The sequence below is a fragment of the Anas acuta genome, chromosome 1 (assembly GCF_963932015.1).
Source record: "Anas acuta chromosome 1, bAnaAcu1.1, whole genome shotgun sequence".
Classification (NCBI taxonomy): domain Eukaryota; kingdom Metazoa; phylum Chordata; class Aves; order Anseriformes; family Anatidae; genus Anas; species Anas acuta.
The window spans coordinates 109,644,912-109,659,191 of record NC_088979.1 but is presented as its reverse complement, the minus strand read 5'-3'; the positions used below and the strand labels follow the sequence as shown (position 1 = coordinate 109,659,191).

Genomic DNA, 14,280 nt, shown 5'->3' with positions numbered 1-14,280 from the left:
AACTACTCAGTGAGATAAAAGGCATTGGAAATTTGTGTATTATGTGATATTTCTAATTTCTACAGAGCTAAGGATAAAAATTATGCAATAATACAAGGAGAAGCTGTATCTATGCAACAGCCAGCCAAAGGCAAAAAGATAACAGGTACCAATACACTTTTCTCAACACAAACCTATCAGAAATAGCTTGTGTGATGAACCGGATATACATGTATGATTAACCCAATGCAAAACCACTTTCTGTTTTCTCCACAAGCATTAAAACACATCTCACATAAACAACCCAAAATTCTAAAACAGATACCAGTATGAAACTGAATCATCATCAGATGAAGAAAACTGCACTTGAGCCTTGTTTTCTTCTCTTTAGAAGAGGTTTCCACTAACTGAAGGTAAAAAGCAACAGCGTGCAGGATGTTGCAAGCTGGAGGAAATGGTGTTATTGCAAGTTGGGATGTGTCTTAACATACCACAATATTAATGTGGTATGAAGGGAGTAACATGGGCCTTGCTAGCAGAACTTCAGGAAACACACTTCATCACATCAGGTACTTTGTGTCGTTTTCTCAAGTGCTTCATGTAGCACCCAAGGGTAATAAGGAGCTCAGTATTTCAGCAGGAGCAGAGGATGTCTGTGAAGCAGAAATGGGGATATGACTGCCCCAGTGCAGAAGTGAAGACATCTGGCAGCAGAACCACAAACTTCTGCCACCTCCATGCACTTCAGATGAGTACCAGAGCATGCAAAATGGAAGCAAAGAAGAAGTTAGGGGAATCTGCTCTTAAGCACATCCAAGCAGGCTGAATGCTGCTGCCAGTCCTCGCACTCACCTTTCGGTGCCCATCAGCGGCTGCTGCCTCTTCAGCAGCCAGCACAACTCACCACCACATGGTTACTCCCTTGCCCATTCTGGATCAAGGTTCTGGGGTAAATAAAAGTCTCCTATTTAAAGTTGTCTAAGCTAACTCAACCCACATTTCTAAACAGATTAGGAAGTGATTATATAGGAGCTTACTGACATATCTAGAGAGATGTGCCTTCTGGCAAAAAAAAAAAAAAAAAAAAGCAGTCTGCCTTTCCCACAAAGATGTCTCAGCAAAACCGAGAATTTGGGCCGGCTGGGAGCGAATTAAAGCTCTTACTATTCTGCACACTTACCTAATTAAAAAATACTGTCTAATCCTAGGCAGGATGGGAATTGTAAACTGTCATATTTGGGGGAAGACGTGAAATAGACATAGATATACGCACCCCATAGCAGACAGAGCTACATATCGCTGTGAGATTACAAGCGTAAGCACTTGGAAATTGCCCAGGATTAGAGTTTAAAAACAGCCAACGTCAGAAGTTGAGCTAAAGTAGAAATCTGAGTCTTGCTAGTAGATGACTATCAAGCAACTCTGTGACGTAAATTGGATTAGAAGTGGGGATTCAAAGGCTAACAGGAAAAAGAAGCTCACTTTTAAAAGTTGCTTGGCGCAATAAATTGCATGTAAATGACAAAAACAACCAGCCTAACTGGTTGTTTAACTCCAGAGAGTCATTTTTTACTGAAGAGAGATTTCAAGACGTAACAGTGCTTCTAGAATAAGAACAAATGAAGAAGGAACCTTATTTTTCCTCCTTCCCTAGGAAAGGTAAATAATGGGAACTACTGGAAAAATAACCTCAAAGCAATGTAACCTAAAAAATGAGGGATTTTTTCAGTTTTGTGTAATAGTTTTCTAGAGTGGTGAAGTTTCAGTACTTGAACAGAAGCTGGACAAACTTAGCTGACAGCTCAGACCGCATTCAGTTCACAGGAAGGGAAGCATGACCCTCATCTTCCTCCTGCTAAATAGAGAGCAGCAGCATTTACATGTTCAATTCTCCTGAGGAAAGCCTGCACATCACCAAAGAACGATATTAAAATTCACAGATGTTACTCAGATTCCATCTCATGATATTTATGCTCAATATTTAATGAGTCAACCTATACCAAAGCATCTGGGACACGTCTGATTCAGTGACTCACTGAGCCTCAAAGATGGACAAGAAGAAGCTGAGACTTGCATTTCATTCCCAAAAAATCCGGCTTGCTTTCAAGACTGGCATACTTTATATACAGACTGATCTTCCTCATTGCCAGGACAGGGCCGGTCTCAAGTATCAACTAGTTCTTGATACATGATCAGTAATACCCTACTGGACTATTTTGGGGACATTCAAAGCATAGAAGATCAGGAATCACAAGTGAAGTCACAAGAACTCGTCGTATTGCAGTGCAACAGTTTAGAAGTGACCAAACACAAGTGTGCTCAGTGTTTATCCTAATGCACTTAATGGAAACAATCCAACTAGAGGAAGACTGCAGGGAAGGAAAGAAAGGAAAAGGAAAAAAAAAGATATCAAAGGGATCTCTCACATCACTGCCTCATCTTGAAATATAAATCTAGTACACGATTTGTTTCTGCAGCAAGAGACAGCTTTCATGTATTTCAGGTTCATTATTACAAGATCAAGGTGCAACTTAACAACGAAACTGTCTGAAGCACTCAGGATCAAGACACAGGCAGTCACTTACAAAGCAAATACATTTTTTGTACAAAGAGTGCCTTTAAAAGCATACAGTGTAAATTCAGTGGAAATATTGCAATCAAAATTAGAGTGCACACAGATCTATAGTCTCCAGCTGTCTGCACAAGACTGAGACTCCAAAGGATATGAAGTAAATATATTTGCATCCTAAGACTGATTATATGTATGGACATATATATATATGCATATATATTTTAAGTCTTGGGACTACAGCATACTATTTATATATTACATATTATTTATATATATTACACAAAAGGTTAATCCCTTTTAGAAAAGTAAAATAGTTTAGCTCATGTCATGCAAAGGTGGCAAAACTACTCAAAAGGCCTCTTGAATTTCTGAAGGACAGAAAATATTTTTTTTCTACAAATTGATGTTAATACATAGAAGCTGAATTCCTATCAATCTCACTCTCTTATTTCAGAAGAAAAGTGCCAGAAAGCAGCAAGTAATCCCATTTCCTGTGTACCAAGTTTCTTTTTAATAGCAAGTGTAATAAAGTGTTGGCAACCACTTCAGAAGTCCTACTTTAAGTAGGAGCAAGGTGGGACAAATCTAAGGAGACAGAAGCAGTAACAGAAACCGTAACTATCAAACCACAGCAGCACACAAGGAAGATGTGACTGAGGTGAGGTCAGGCCAACCACAAGCAAAGACCCCCTGGGCAGCAGCAAAAGAGGCTGGCAAATTTCCACCTTGTGATGCCACATGGCTGTACTACTTACTTCCACGCACAACTGGCTCTTGCACATCCCCTCCCATAGCTCAATTCACCTACAAGTGAAATAATCACAGGGGTAACAACAGACAGCCAGACAGAGTGTAACAAGAACTGAGCATTCAATGCTCAGACACCAGAAATACTGAACCAGCTTCTGTCCTGCCTCCTCGCTCACATCCCTTTCTGGTTCTCTGGTACGTATTGAGTTATAGCCAGCCAGCTTCTCTTTATTTGTTGCCTTCTCCAGATGATTCACTTTTTATTTTGCTTTATCAATAGAATGCTGCTTTCCACAAATCACTCTATTAAAACCTTTAAAGTGGCTGCCTTGATTATCTCAGTTGATTTATTTAGAACTAGAAAAAAACAATCATTAATCTTTATGGAGTAGGATCACCCCAACATTTTTTAAAAGTGCTTTTATACATATGCATTGTGCCTGTCTATTCTTTGGTACCAGCTTAAATGAGATTGTACCAGGGAATTTGCTTCAAACATAGTCTCTTCATTAAACTTCTCCAAACCCAATTTGTTACCAACAGGTCTCAGTGACACACCACTCAGTTGCCCATCTGTAGGCTCACTGAGTACAGTATTTTTTTACTAACAGAAAAAAAGAAAAAAAAAAAAAAAACACAGCCAGCTTGAGGCAATACCTACTCACTCTACTCTCTGGTGTTTTAACAATTAAAAAGCAGCATTCTTTTCCTGTAAATGCTCTTAAACATCTTAAACTTCTTTACACAACCACTGAAAATCCAACGGCCGTACAAAATTGCCTGCCAGACATGTAATAGATTAAGCACATTAAAGGTGTTTGGTATTGTTTCAAGGAAATATTTTCCTCTTGTTCATTTATCATACTGCCAACTTCAATTCTGACTCCGCTATTTTCTGTTATTCAGAAAGCATCACTAATGAGGCAAATCTGGGGAGTACAGCTGCATCTTTCAAAAATCTTCAGCTTCATGAAGCATTTGGTGTGTGTGAGCACACATCGATACGGAGCTGGTCTGCTGGGCACACACAGGGTGAGGCACGGTGGAAGATGTACATCAGGAAGCTAAACAACTCGCGTGAAGAGAGCAGTCATTTGAGCCCTTGTGATCGGAAAACCAGGCAAATTTACAGAGCTCCTTTTTCATGCAGCAGTTAATTTGCTAGGCTTGCAGAAGGAAAAGCAGCATAAAACACTTCTCTTAATTACGGTTTTTAGCTGTGACAGATGCAGTCTCTTTAATAAATGCTGGAGAAGAAAAGTAATGCAAGAGGTTTAGGACATGAAATGTAACAGCACACCTGAAAATAACCAAACATCAAAAGCATTATGCAAAGAATTAAAGATGAAGGCATAATTAAATACTCTGTGACCATCACCAACTACAAAGATGGTAACTGTAACACTGCCTGGCCCTTCCTCCTCTGCGTTACTTACAAAGACTAAGATGCCACATGTTGAAATACAACTGTAGTGAAAGCTGGGAAAAATAACACATCCGTGTTCTAGCTGTTTTCCCTAAAATTCAGGTTTTCATCTCTGCTGTTTTGGGGTGTGTTTTTTAATTTGTTTGTCTTTGTTTGTTTTGGGTGGTATTGTTGTGGTTTTGGTTTTGTTTGGTCCAAGAAAAACTAACAGAGAGAATGAGAGTGTACAGTACTTTAGGAAATTCACACCCCCACTCTGGGCAGCATATTTCAGGACAAACGAGACGTTCAACAGCAACACCCAATCCTACCCGTGCAGATCCAGTAAGCTGCTACTAGTTTTATGTTATTAGTTGTTTATAAACTCATAAGTTAACGAGCTGGAACACGGCTGATACCAAAGCTACCTGGTTGGCCACACACCTACCAGCTGATGTGGCCTATCCTGTTCTTCAGCGCTGTCTATCAATGGTGCAGCTACCTTGCTTTAAATGTGTAATTAGTTTTGGTTTGTGTTGTAGTTTGTCCTGGGAAAGAGGGGGAGCGAATGGTGTCTGGTTCGTTTAGTAAGTTCTCCCATTTCCTATATATATAACAATGTATTTGCAAATCTTCCTGTAGCAACAGCTTTACACAATCTGACCCAAACGAGCCTTACTATAAGAAAATCAGTACTTTCTTTTCTTAAATCTACAGAGTTCAAACCTTTTCTAAATCTTACAAAACAGGATGAGAAAACCATAGTATTAAACATGCTACACCCTGACAAAAATTGCCCTAGAACATTAAATTTTTTTTAAAAAAGGTGGGAGGGAAGCTCAGCAGTCAGCATCACAACACTGTGTCTAACAAATCTGGAAAGCTCCAAAATGTCATATTGCAAGGAAGGAAGATGATAGAAAACCATGCAAACAAGAGTACCAGAAGCTATGGAGAATTTACCTTTTGAAACCCACTTTTATTGTACCAAGCACAGTTCCTGACAATCATTCCGAAAACCTTGGACTTGATTACTCTCTGCAAACTATTTTAGACTAATGGAGTTTCTGCGGCTAACCTACTATGCCAGTTAATTTAAAAAAAAAAAAAAAAAAAAAAAGCCTAAAGCCTTCAGTCTTCTTCACAGCTACACGGAGCCATCCTTAGCAGCACGACCCTTCACAGAAAAGCAAATAAAGCTGTCACATTAAATACTTCAGAGGAATTATGGATCCACTTCCTTCTTGCAATAAACCCAGGCTGCTGCTCCTCTAGGTAAATTATTACCGCAGTTCATGTGTACATAGGCCCTCATTTTGGCAACACCAAACCCTTCATCTGCTATCAGAACCGATGTGTTTGTTAGTCATGGAAACGTTGCACAATGATAAAAAGAAAAAAAAAATGTAGCAAAAATTTTGGGATTCTTGGGAAACTAGCCTGTCTCTGAGTTTTTAAGTTGGATACTAGGGTTTACTGCCAATGTTTTTCAGCATCAAAGCACTGTGATGTTTAAGTGGAAGTAGCAGGAAGCTCAGCTTCCTCCCATGGCCCAGCAGCAGGATTCCTCCCACTAGCACCAGGCTAAGCCACTGCCCCAAGTGAATGAAAGCAGAGTGCTACTGACAGCCTCCTAGAGCAGTTGGCTTTCTCTGGAGACTTCACATACAAGCACTGTCTGAAATCGAGACTAATTAGCCCACAAATGCTGAGGAAAACATAGCTAACACAGATACACTGATAAGACCCACTTTTTCCCTCTGTCACCACATGGGGAAATCGCTCTGAAGAAACGATAACGAGCCAGAGGACACGTCCCAAGCACGCACAGCACCCAATCTGCGCTAGACTTTCCTCTGGAACTTTGTCCTGAACCGACAGGATTTCGGGGCAGTTATTTAGAGATCTTGCAAAACCAGGCAGAGTTTTGCAAGGACATAAATTCCCGGAGCGAGCTCTCTGCCTGGGGAGGTACGGAGACGATGTGCAGCTCCCTCCCGGAGCAGCTGTTTTCGAAGGCTGGAAGAGGCTATAAATAGAGTGCCACCTGATTGCCAGTCCACACGAAACTCACACACAGAGCAAAGAAGAAATGCTGTTACTCCTTCGGCGTGTTCCTCCACTACCAGGGCACCTCCGGCACTGCCTGTATTTTATATCACTCTGAGAAGCCTTCTGAGCGGCGTACTTGCTGTTAGAGCTCTCTTTTGCCTCGCTGGCTGAGAAAGAGTCGGTGGCGAAAAGCCAAAACCTGCTTTATTCTCGTGAGGGTTTTGACAGATTTATCCAAAAAAAAGAAAAAATAAAGGGGGGGGGGGGGAAACAAAAAGCAGGAATGACGGCTGGGCGCCCTGACGGAGCAAACCACCTCAGCCGGTGCAACAGGTAGCGGCGCCTCGCCTGCCGGCTGGGGGGCGCCGAGCGCGGCCGGGCAGCCAGCACCGCCCGCACGACCCCAGCGGGGGGCCGGGGGCCGGGAGCCGCCCGGAGCCGCCCGGCAGCGCCCGGAGCGCCAGGGCCGCCAACGCCATTTTGCCGGCGCGGGGCTGCGGGCGGCGGGGCTGCCCCGGGGCCGGGTGGGTCCCCGCCGCCATCTCGGGGGAGCTCGCTGCCCCCCCACCAACGGCTCCAACGGCTCCAACGGTTCCAACGGTCGCCCCCCTCTCGCTAACCGCCCCCCCCCCAGCCCTTACCCAGGTAGTGGCGCCGCAGCAGGCCGGGCTCCTCCAGCCCCAGGCTCCGCTTCCTCACGTCCCACAGCAGGTGGGGGCAGCGGCCGCGGGACATGGCCCCCGCCGCCGCCGCCGCCGGGGGGGGGCTGCCGGGCGCTCCGCTGCCGCCGGCCGCCCCGCGCGATCACCATGGAAACCGCCCGGCCCCCAGCCCCCCGCCCCGCCCCAAGGCTCCGGCACGGAGAGGGAGGGAGAGGGAGAGGGAGAGGGGCGGGGCCGCCGCTCGGAGCCACGCCCCCTGGTGAAGCCACGCCCCCGATGGTGAAGCTACGCCCCCAGGGAGCGCTGCCCCGCCCGGGAAGTGACGGACGGGGTGAAGCCGCGCAGCGCGCGGCCATCTTGGGGTTGGGCGCCGGCTATCTTGGCGGGCCGCCATCTTTGAGGCGGGAGCGGGCCGGCGCTCTCGCCCTTCCCGCGGAAGGCCGGGACGGCAGCCAATCGCGCCGCGCCCCTCCCTCCGCCCCCCGGCGGCTCCACCAATCAGCGCGGTCTCAGCCGGCGGTGGGCGGGGCTTTGGCTGACGCGGCGTGTGGCACCGAGCGGCGCTGAGCGGAGCGGAGCGGAGCAGAGCGGAGAGGAGCGGGGGGCTCCCGCCGGGCACAAGATGGCGGCCGCCGCGGCGGGGCTGCGCGCCTCGTACCACCGCCTGCTGGACCGCATCGAGCTGGTGCTGCCGCCGCGCCTGCGGCCCTTCTACAACCACCCGGCGGGTAACGGCCCCCAGGGGTCACCTTGGGAGCGGGGACGGGGACGGGGAGCTTGTTGACGGGCATGCCTGAGGGAGAGGTGTCCCCCTGTTCTCTGGTGCTCCAAATTTGAATTTCTGCTTCAGAAGAAAATAGGTGATAGCAATTAAATCTGCTTCTGTGGAACCTCCATGAATTGGAGGCTCTTTATAAGAGGCTCTTATGCAGAGCTGTATTTGCAGCCTGATACAGAAATATTAAGTAGCTGCCTAAGAGAATAATGACTGAAATTTTTACCCTGGAAAACAAAAATCATGTGTGGGGTGAAACGCTCTGTTCTTAACGTGAGAAGTCACCTGCCAGCAGCTATTCACTGCTGTGTTAAACTTGATCGCTGTCACGAGCCGTGTGGGTCTTTGGAGGGCTTTGTGCAAAGCTGCCAAGGCCATTTCTGTTGCAGTTGTGCTGCCCTTCTGCAGGGCTTAGCTGGCTTTAAGGTTATGGAGCAACTGGTATTCACAACAATAAGCCCGATCCTGCAAATGTAAGTGGCTTCACAGGTGCTTGCTGCAGAACCCTGACGGTTAAATTTTTCCCAGTTACTGTTTCAAACCTGTTTTAAAACACGCAGTACGAAGAGTTACCGTAGGGCCTTTATTAGGCTGAATTGTTAGTAAAAAATTAGCACGCGTAAAAAGCAAACAACCAAAGTCCTGGTGCTTATAATGTATACTTAAAAGCTTTGAACCATAATATGTAATGTATTAAAGCGAAAACTTGGCTTCACCTCGTGTGTCATCTGAGGGCTGAGCAGTGGCCTGCAGGACCTAAAAGTGAATGTGGTTTGATGAAATCAGAAGCAGTGCTTTGACTGTACCCCAGCGCAACAGGTTCATATCTTGGGTTGTGGTCCCTCATTTGAAGACTTTCAGCGATAGTCCTAGGTTAACGACTTCTGATGGTCTGTGTGTTGTAGGTGTGGCATTGCGGTGCATTGTGTTAACCAACCAGCTGCCATTTTAGCACCACAGAGGGAGATTTTACCCTCCAGATCCCATTAGGTTGATTTTTCTTCCTTTCTTTCCATACACCTGTTCCTCTTCCCGTAATCCTCCTTTGACTATTGGTAGAAAACTGGAGTGGGAGGTTGATTGGGTGAGAAGTATTGTTTCTGCTAGACAAACATGGTTATTTGGAGATGCGTGTTAGAGGTCCACGAGAGCACCCTGATACTTGTATTTGCAATTTGTACTCTTTAAATTTCTAATACTGCTGTGCAGGATGTCTTCTGTAGCGTGAAGAGATGTGTTGAGATTTGGAAAGGGAAGGAGGGACTGACTTATTACAGTACCAGTAATAAAATATTTTGGGACTTTAGTTTACAAGATTCAATTTACAAAGATTTCAAATGCTAATTCCATTAGTGCAGTTACAGATCATTATATAGAAACTGGCTTCATTCTTCCTGGCCTGATCTGAACTTTTCTGTTATAAATGCATCTTGTTTGCTTGAAAGTCTTTTTTTTGCAACAGAACATCTATTGCAAAATCCCATGGACTGATTATGTAACTGAAGGTTGATGTGCACTGAACTGATGAAATGTGAGGATTAGGTGATATAGCCTGTGTGGTGGTAGGCGCTGTTTTAATATATACATGTGTGTATTAGTTTAATTCGTTATTAAAAACGAAAGAAAGAAAGAAAGAAAAAAACACCTAACAACTCAAAACTTACTGTGGGCATTGCATTGTAACAACCAAATCTCACTGAGTAACTTCACCCTCTTTCCTCCCTCAGGTCCCAAAACAGTGTTTTTCTGGGCACCTATTATGAAATGGGTAAGTGTAAGATGCCAACTTATGTCTGGATGTTGATCAGAGGGCAATCTGAAGTAACCCATTGGGCAAGCAATAGTTTCCCAGCAGGTATCTGAGCCTCCAGAAAGGTTTAATGCCAAGGCTCTAATTTTTAATATATATGGAGGAACAATAATCGTCTTAAGAACACGTGGTGCAACCTGCCATGGATGTAAGGGCTAAAAAGAAACAAGGCTTTGTGGAAAAACTGCTCTACATTGAAAGTTTCATGAAAGCGTTCTTTTGTAAAACACTCACTGTTGTTCAAGGTAGGCGTCAGCTGGCATAGTTCAAAACTCTGAAAGCACATATTTTGGACAGCAGTAGCGCTCTGCTTCTTGTGTGGTTCTGCTTCCCAATTCATTACCCCATCTGGCCTGTGTTTGTGTATGTGTGAGGTATGTGGCTAGTCCTAATTCACTGCTTCCCTCCTGGTTATTGTATTTGTACAGATAAAGTACATGAGCTCTAAAATCATAAAGCTGCTCACTCTCCTTGTTTGATAACAAGCAAGGGTATAACCTCCTCTTCCTATTGCCAGCTGCTTTGTAAGTGCGCTGTTGTGAAAACCCAGCTTCACATAGGCCATGGGCAACACGTTATGCTCCAAGCTGCAGCTTGTTTTTGTTGTCAATCTGTTCTGCTGCTGCAGTAACTGTGGTTAACCTCCCCCTTTTTCAGAGGTTCTCCCAGGCAGCGTGCTCCTGAGCATACAGGCAACTCTTTTGAGCAGGTTTGCTGCCTGCTGCTGTATCACAAGAGCTAATACACAGGTGGTTTCTTCTTTTGTGAAAGTGCAGGACAGCCTAAGCTCACAGTGAAGTTCTTCATTGAGAAATTAAAATGACTTTTCCCCTACATGGCAAAGGCAAGTTGCCTTCCAAAAGCATTTACCCAAGTGGGCTGAAAATCTCTACCTCTGACATCACTGCAGCAACATCAACCCTGTTAAGTGAGGCAGCACACCTGTCTCTACCCTTAAAAACTATTCTCTTGGTTAGAGCACAACGTAGCCCTTAGTGGCAGTAAGATAAAAGCTTTCGAGCTTTTTTTGTTCATTTATTTTGGTGAAGCCCTGTAACAGAACAACAAATTGCATTTCCAGTAGATGGCAATAACACAACAAAATAAATCAAACAGTGTATTTGCTAGCAACACTCTCAAATAGGTCAGTCGAGCTATTTGTCACTTCACTGGGAATTTTTCCACTGAAATTATATTTAAAAAAAAATAATCACTTTTACCTCCTCAGATGAAGTTGAGCGAAGACTGTATGGTGTCACATGTACCTGCGTACCAACAATATCTTAGCCTGAGCTTTAGTAAGAAGGGTCTTACTTAGACAAGGTTCTACTTGCTGCATGAAAACCAATTAGTGCTTAAAGCAGCTGTGCTTAAGGTAACCTTGTTCTTAATCTAATACAAAGTTGCCACTGCCTGGGATTTTATTGCAAGCCAGTTGAACCACCCATAACTGTGTTCTTATTTTCACCACAAGGGACTAGAAGGACACAGGGTCTCAAGAAGTAATTACTCTGCTCACACAATGCATCCCATCTCCTGCATAATGAACACAGAATAAACACTGAGCTTTAAGGTAACTTCACAGAATCACTGAATGGTTGAGGTCAGAAGGGGCCTCTGGAGACTACCTAGTCCAACCCTGCTGTGCAGGATATGTCATGGTATGTCCTGGTACTGGGTTTATGCTCAATGAATTTCTCTTTACAGGGCTTGGTGTGTGCTGGAATGGCTGATATGACCAGGCCAGCAGAAAAGCTCAGCACAGCCCAGTCTGCAGTGTTGATGGCCACAGGTAAAGCCAATGTACACCACACTTTTACAAAGCACCATCTGAGCTGTACTCATTCCTTTTTGAATTGGCAGCACTAAGCCACTTCTTTAGGAAAGGCTCAGCTATAATATGCCAGATCTCACTGTTGGTTTTACATGGTAACTGTAAGACAGATCTGTGCTTACTATTAAATCTGTAAGAGTCCTGTGATTATTTACAGTTTTATACAAGTGTCTGAATTTGGAATTGTCCAAAGTGAGTTTTTTGAGTTAGGATACAAATTTGGTCCCTTGAGTTACAATGATACCACTCGTTCCAGTAAGGGACCTCCTTTGCTTCAGGTCAAGAAATTTTGACATCAGTCCAGAACACAGTGGCTTTTTTAGAACAGGCTTGAAGGGATTAAACAATGCTAGAGTAATTACACTAACGTAACTGGAAAGGACTTCTGTGTGCTACAAGAACTTGGAGTGGTGTACAGACTACTGCACTGCTGCTTGTTATGAGTTTTCACACTGCCAAAAGCAATATTCCATACTCAAGTTGTTCTACCAGATCTTGTCAGGGGTGAGACTTGTGACAAATAAAGCTGAAAATCAAAACTACAGCTGCCACCTTCCTCCTTCACTGGACTTTGTTTTGATACATGACTCAATGCTATGTGCTGTGCATGATATGTAAACCCTGCTTGACTGGTGGCTTCTGTAATCTCTAAATGGGTGCAGCAAACTAGATATACTACAACAAAATGCCACTGCCCTAGAATTGTGCCAACATATTAAGGTTTATACTGCTGTAGAGTACAGAAGATCTTAACATAGATCAGTCTTAGTATCAAATTATTGTCTGGTTACATTATTTTGGAAAAATGCAGTACATACCTGTAGCTTTCCCACTGGCGTTTGTTGTGCTTCTAACTGAGAAACAGCTAATTAGAAGAAAAACAGTTGTCCAACATGAGTTGTAAAGCTTCTGTGTACTTCAACTGGCCAATGAGTCTGTCCTCAAGGTTAGGGGAATGTCTGAATATTTAACTACAAAGATGTAATATCATTTAAACTTTTCGTTCAACAGGCCTTATTTGGTCAAGGTACTCTTTGGTTATTATTCCTAAAAATTGGAGCCTGTTTGCTGTGAACTTCTTTGTTGGCTGTGCCGGTGGCTCTCAACTCTTCCGAATATGGAGGTATGTATTAAGAAGGACTTCTCTATGCACTGTAATTGAGCACTCATGTCACCTAATCTTAACCATGATTTCATAAATTCCCCCAGTCTTTGTGTCAGTGTAACAGGAAAGAAGAACTGAGCAATTAAACATTACAGCACTTTTTTGCTACATTTTTAGTTTTCCAGATAAGTAGGAGGAATGCTTCTAAATATTTTCATTATACGTAGAGCGTGTTTTAAGAAGAGACCTATGTAAGGTTTCTAGGTTTAAGGAATTCTTTAAAAGCTGTAGGTCTGACTGACAAAAAGCCTGGACTACCTCATAAGCTTTGTGCTTCTGTCAGCTTTCCCTGATGAATCTGATCAGTTCCAGCCATATCAAAGGGTTCTTAAGTAGAGCAGCATTTTGATTTTTATTTTTCTATTTTTTTTAAAGTTATTTCTTGAGGGGAAAACTTGGATTTCTCTGTCTCCTTCAGTACTGGAGAGAAGTAATGCAAACTAGCTTAGCAGCTAATTGGTAGCTTCTTGCCTAAGCTGAGTTATACGGGGACTTGAGGATAGAAACTCAGGATAGGAATTTGAAACCTCCTTTGCTGAATACATTGTTATGAAGATGCTGTTACTGTAACTGGAGCACTATCCTCAATCTGTGTTTTTCTTTCCTACAGGTATAATCAGGAGCTAAAAGCAAAACAACAAGATCAGCTGCTGCAAAAAGATGCTTAACCCTACAGGTCAAATTCAGCAACGCACAAACCCTTCCCCATGGGACCTAGCTTCACTAATTTTAACCTTTTTCCCTCTGAGAAAATGGATGGGGAAATCTAAATGTCTCAAAAGCAAGTGTTTTCTAAGTGCAAATAACAAAGTATCTCCATCCACTTAAATAAAGTGCAACCTTTTAAATTTAAGTAAAATGCTATGTCTTCTGTTAGGGAAGTTATGTTGTCTCTTTAAAAGAAACTGGTTGTGGATTGTGCCTTGAATTGTTTGTTTGGCCCTGCCTTATCTGACTCTGTTGAACACATGTGGGAGTGACATGGTATCAGTGACTGTCAGCCAAAGTCCCAGACAGAAGTAATTCTTTTCAAATGTCATGCTGAGACCCTGTGTGGGGTTATACCATATGTTCAGTAGCCAGTGACAGTGACACCTGCATTTTATTCTCTGATATTCTTCCTTGGTAGTTTAAGGATATTCTTTTCAGGTTCAAGTTATCTATATCTTGATTTGTTTCTGGGCCACAGCCACCTTTATCTAGAGGAGGGCAAGCCTATACATGCCAGTAGTATGGGTTTTGGTTTGTTTTTTTGTTGTTGTTTTTTGTTTGTTTT

The 14,280-nt window shown here is 43.6% G+C and overlaps 2 protein-coding genes across 8 annotated transcripts in view; one reads left to right on the top strand and one right to left on the bottom strand.

The window, feature by feature from the left end:
• Nucleotides 1-7,652, bottom strand: part of DCAF6 (DDB1 and CUL4 associated factor 6) — an 81,534-nt gene extending 73,882 nt beyond the window's left edge. For 4 of the 7 annotated variants that reach the window (XM_068692430.1, XM_068692439.1, XM_068692458.1 and 1 more), the window contains exon 1: nt 7,400-7,652. In XM_068692430.1, the coding sequence (XP_068548531.1) occupies nt 7,400-7,493 (94 nt within the window). In that variant the 5' untranslated portion in view covers nt 7,494-7,652. The remainder of the gene's footprint in view (nt 1-7,399) is intronic. The other 3 variants (XM_068692448.1, XM_068692473.1, XM_068692483.1) reach the window with 2 other exon arrangements.
• Nucleotides 7,653-7,929: 277 nt separating this feature from the next.
• Nucleotides 7,930-13,863, top strand: MPC2 (mitochondrial pyruvate carrier 2). The gene is made up of 5 exons (XM_068692508.1): nt 7,930-8,148; nt 9,923-9,963; nt 11,713-11,797; nt 12,851-12,962; nt 13,615-13,863. The coding sequence occupies exons 1-5, from the start codon at nt 8,043-8,045 to the stop codon at nt 13,670-13,672; spliced, it is 402 nt and encodes a 133-aa protein (XP_068548609.1). The 5' UTR covers nt 7,930-8,042; the 3' UTR covers nt 13,673-13,863.
• Nucleotides 13,864-14,280: the final 417 nt, after the last annotated feature.

Coding starts and splice junctions, on each gene's coding strand:
- MPC2 (XM_068692508.1), top strand. CDS start 8,043: ATGGCGGCCGCCGCGGCGGGGCTGCGCGCCTCGTACCACCGCCTGCTG. Junction 11,798..12,850: donor TGCAGTGTTGATGGCCACAG/GTAAAGCCAATG, acceptor TTCGTTCAACAG/GCCTTATTTGGTCAAGGTAC. Junction 12,963..13,614: donor CAACTCTTCCGAATATGGAG/GTATGTATTAAG, acceptor TCTTTCCTACAG/GTATAATCAGGAGCTAAAAG.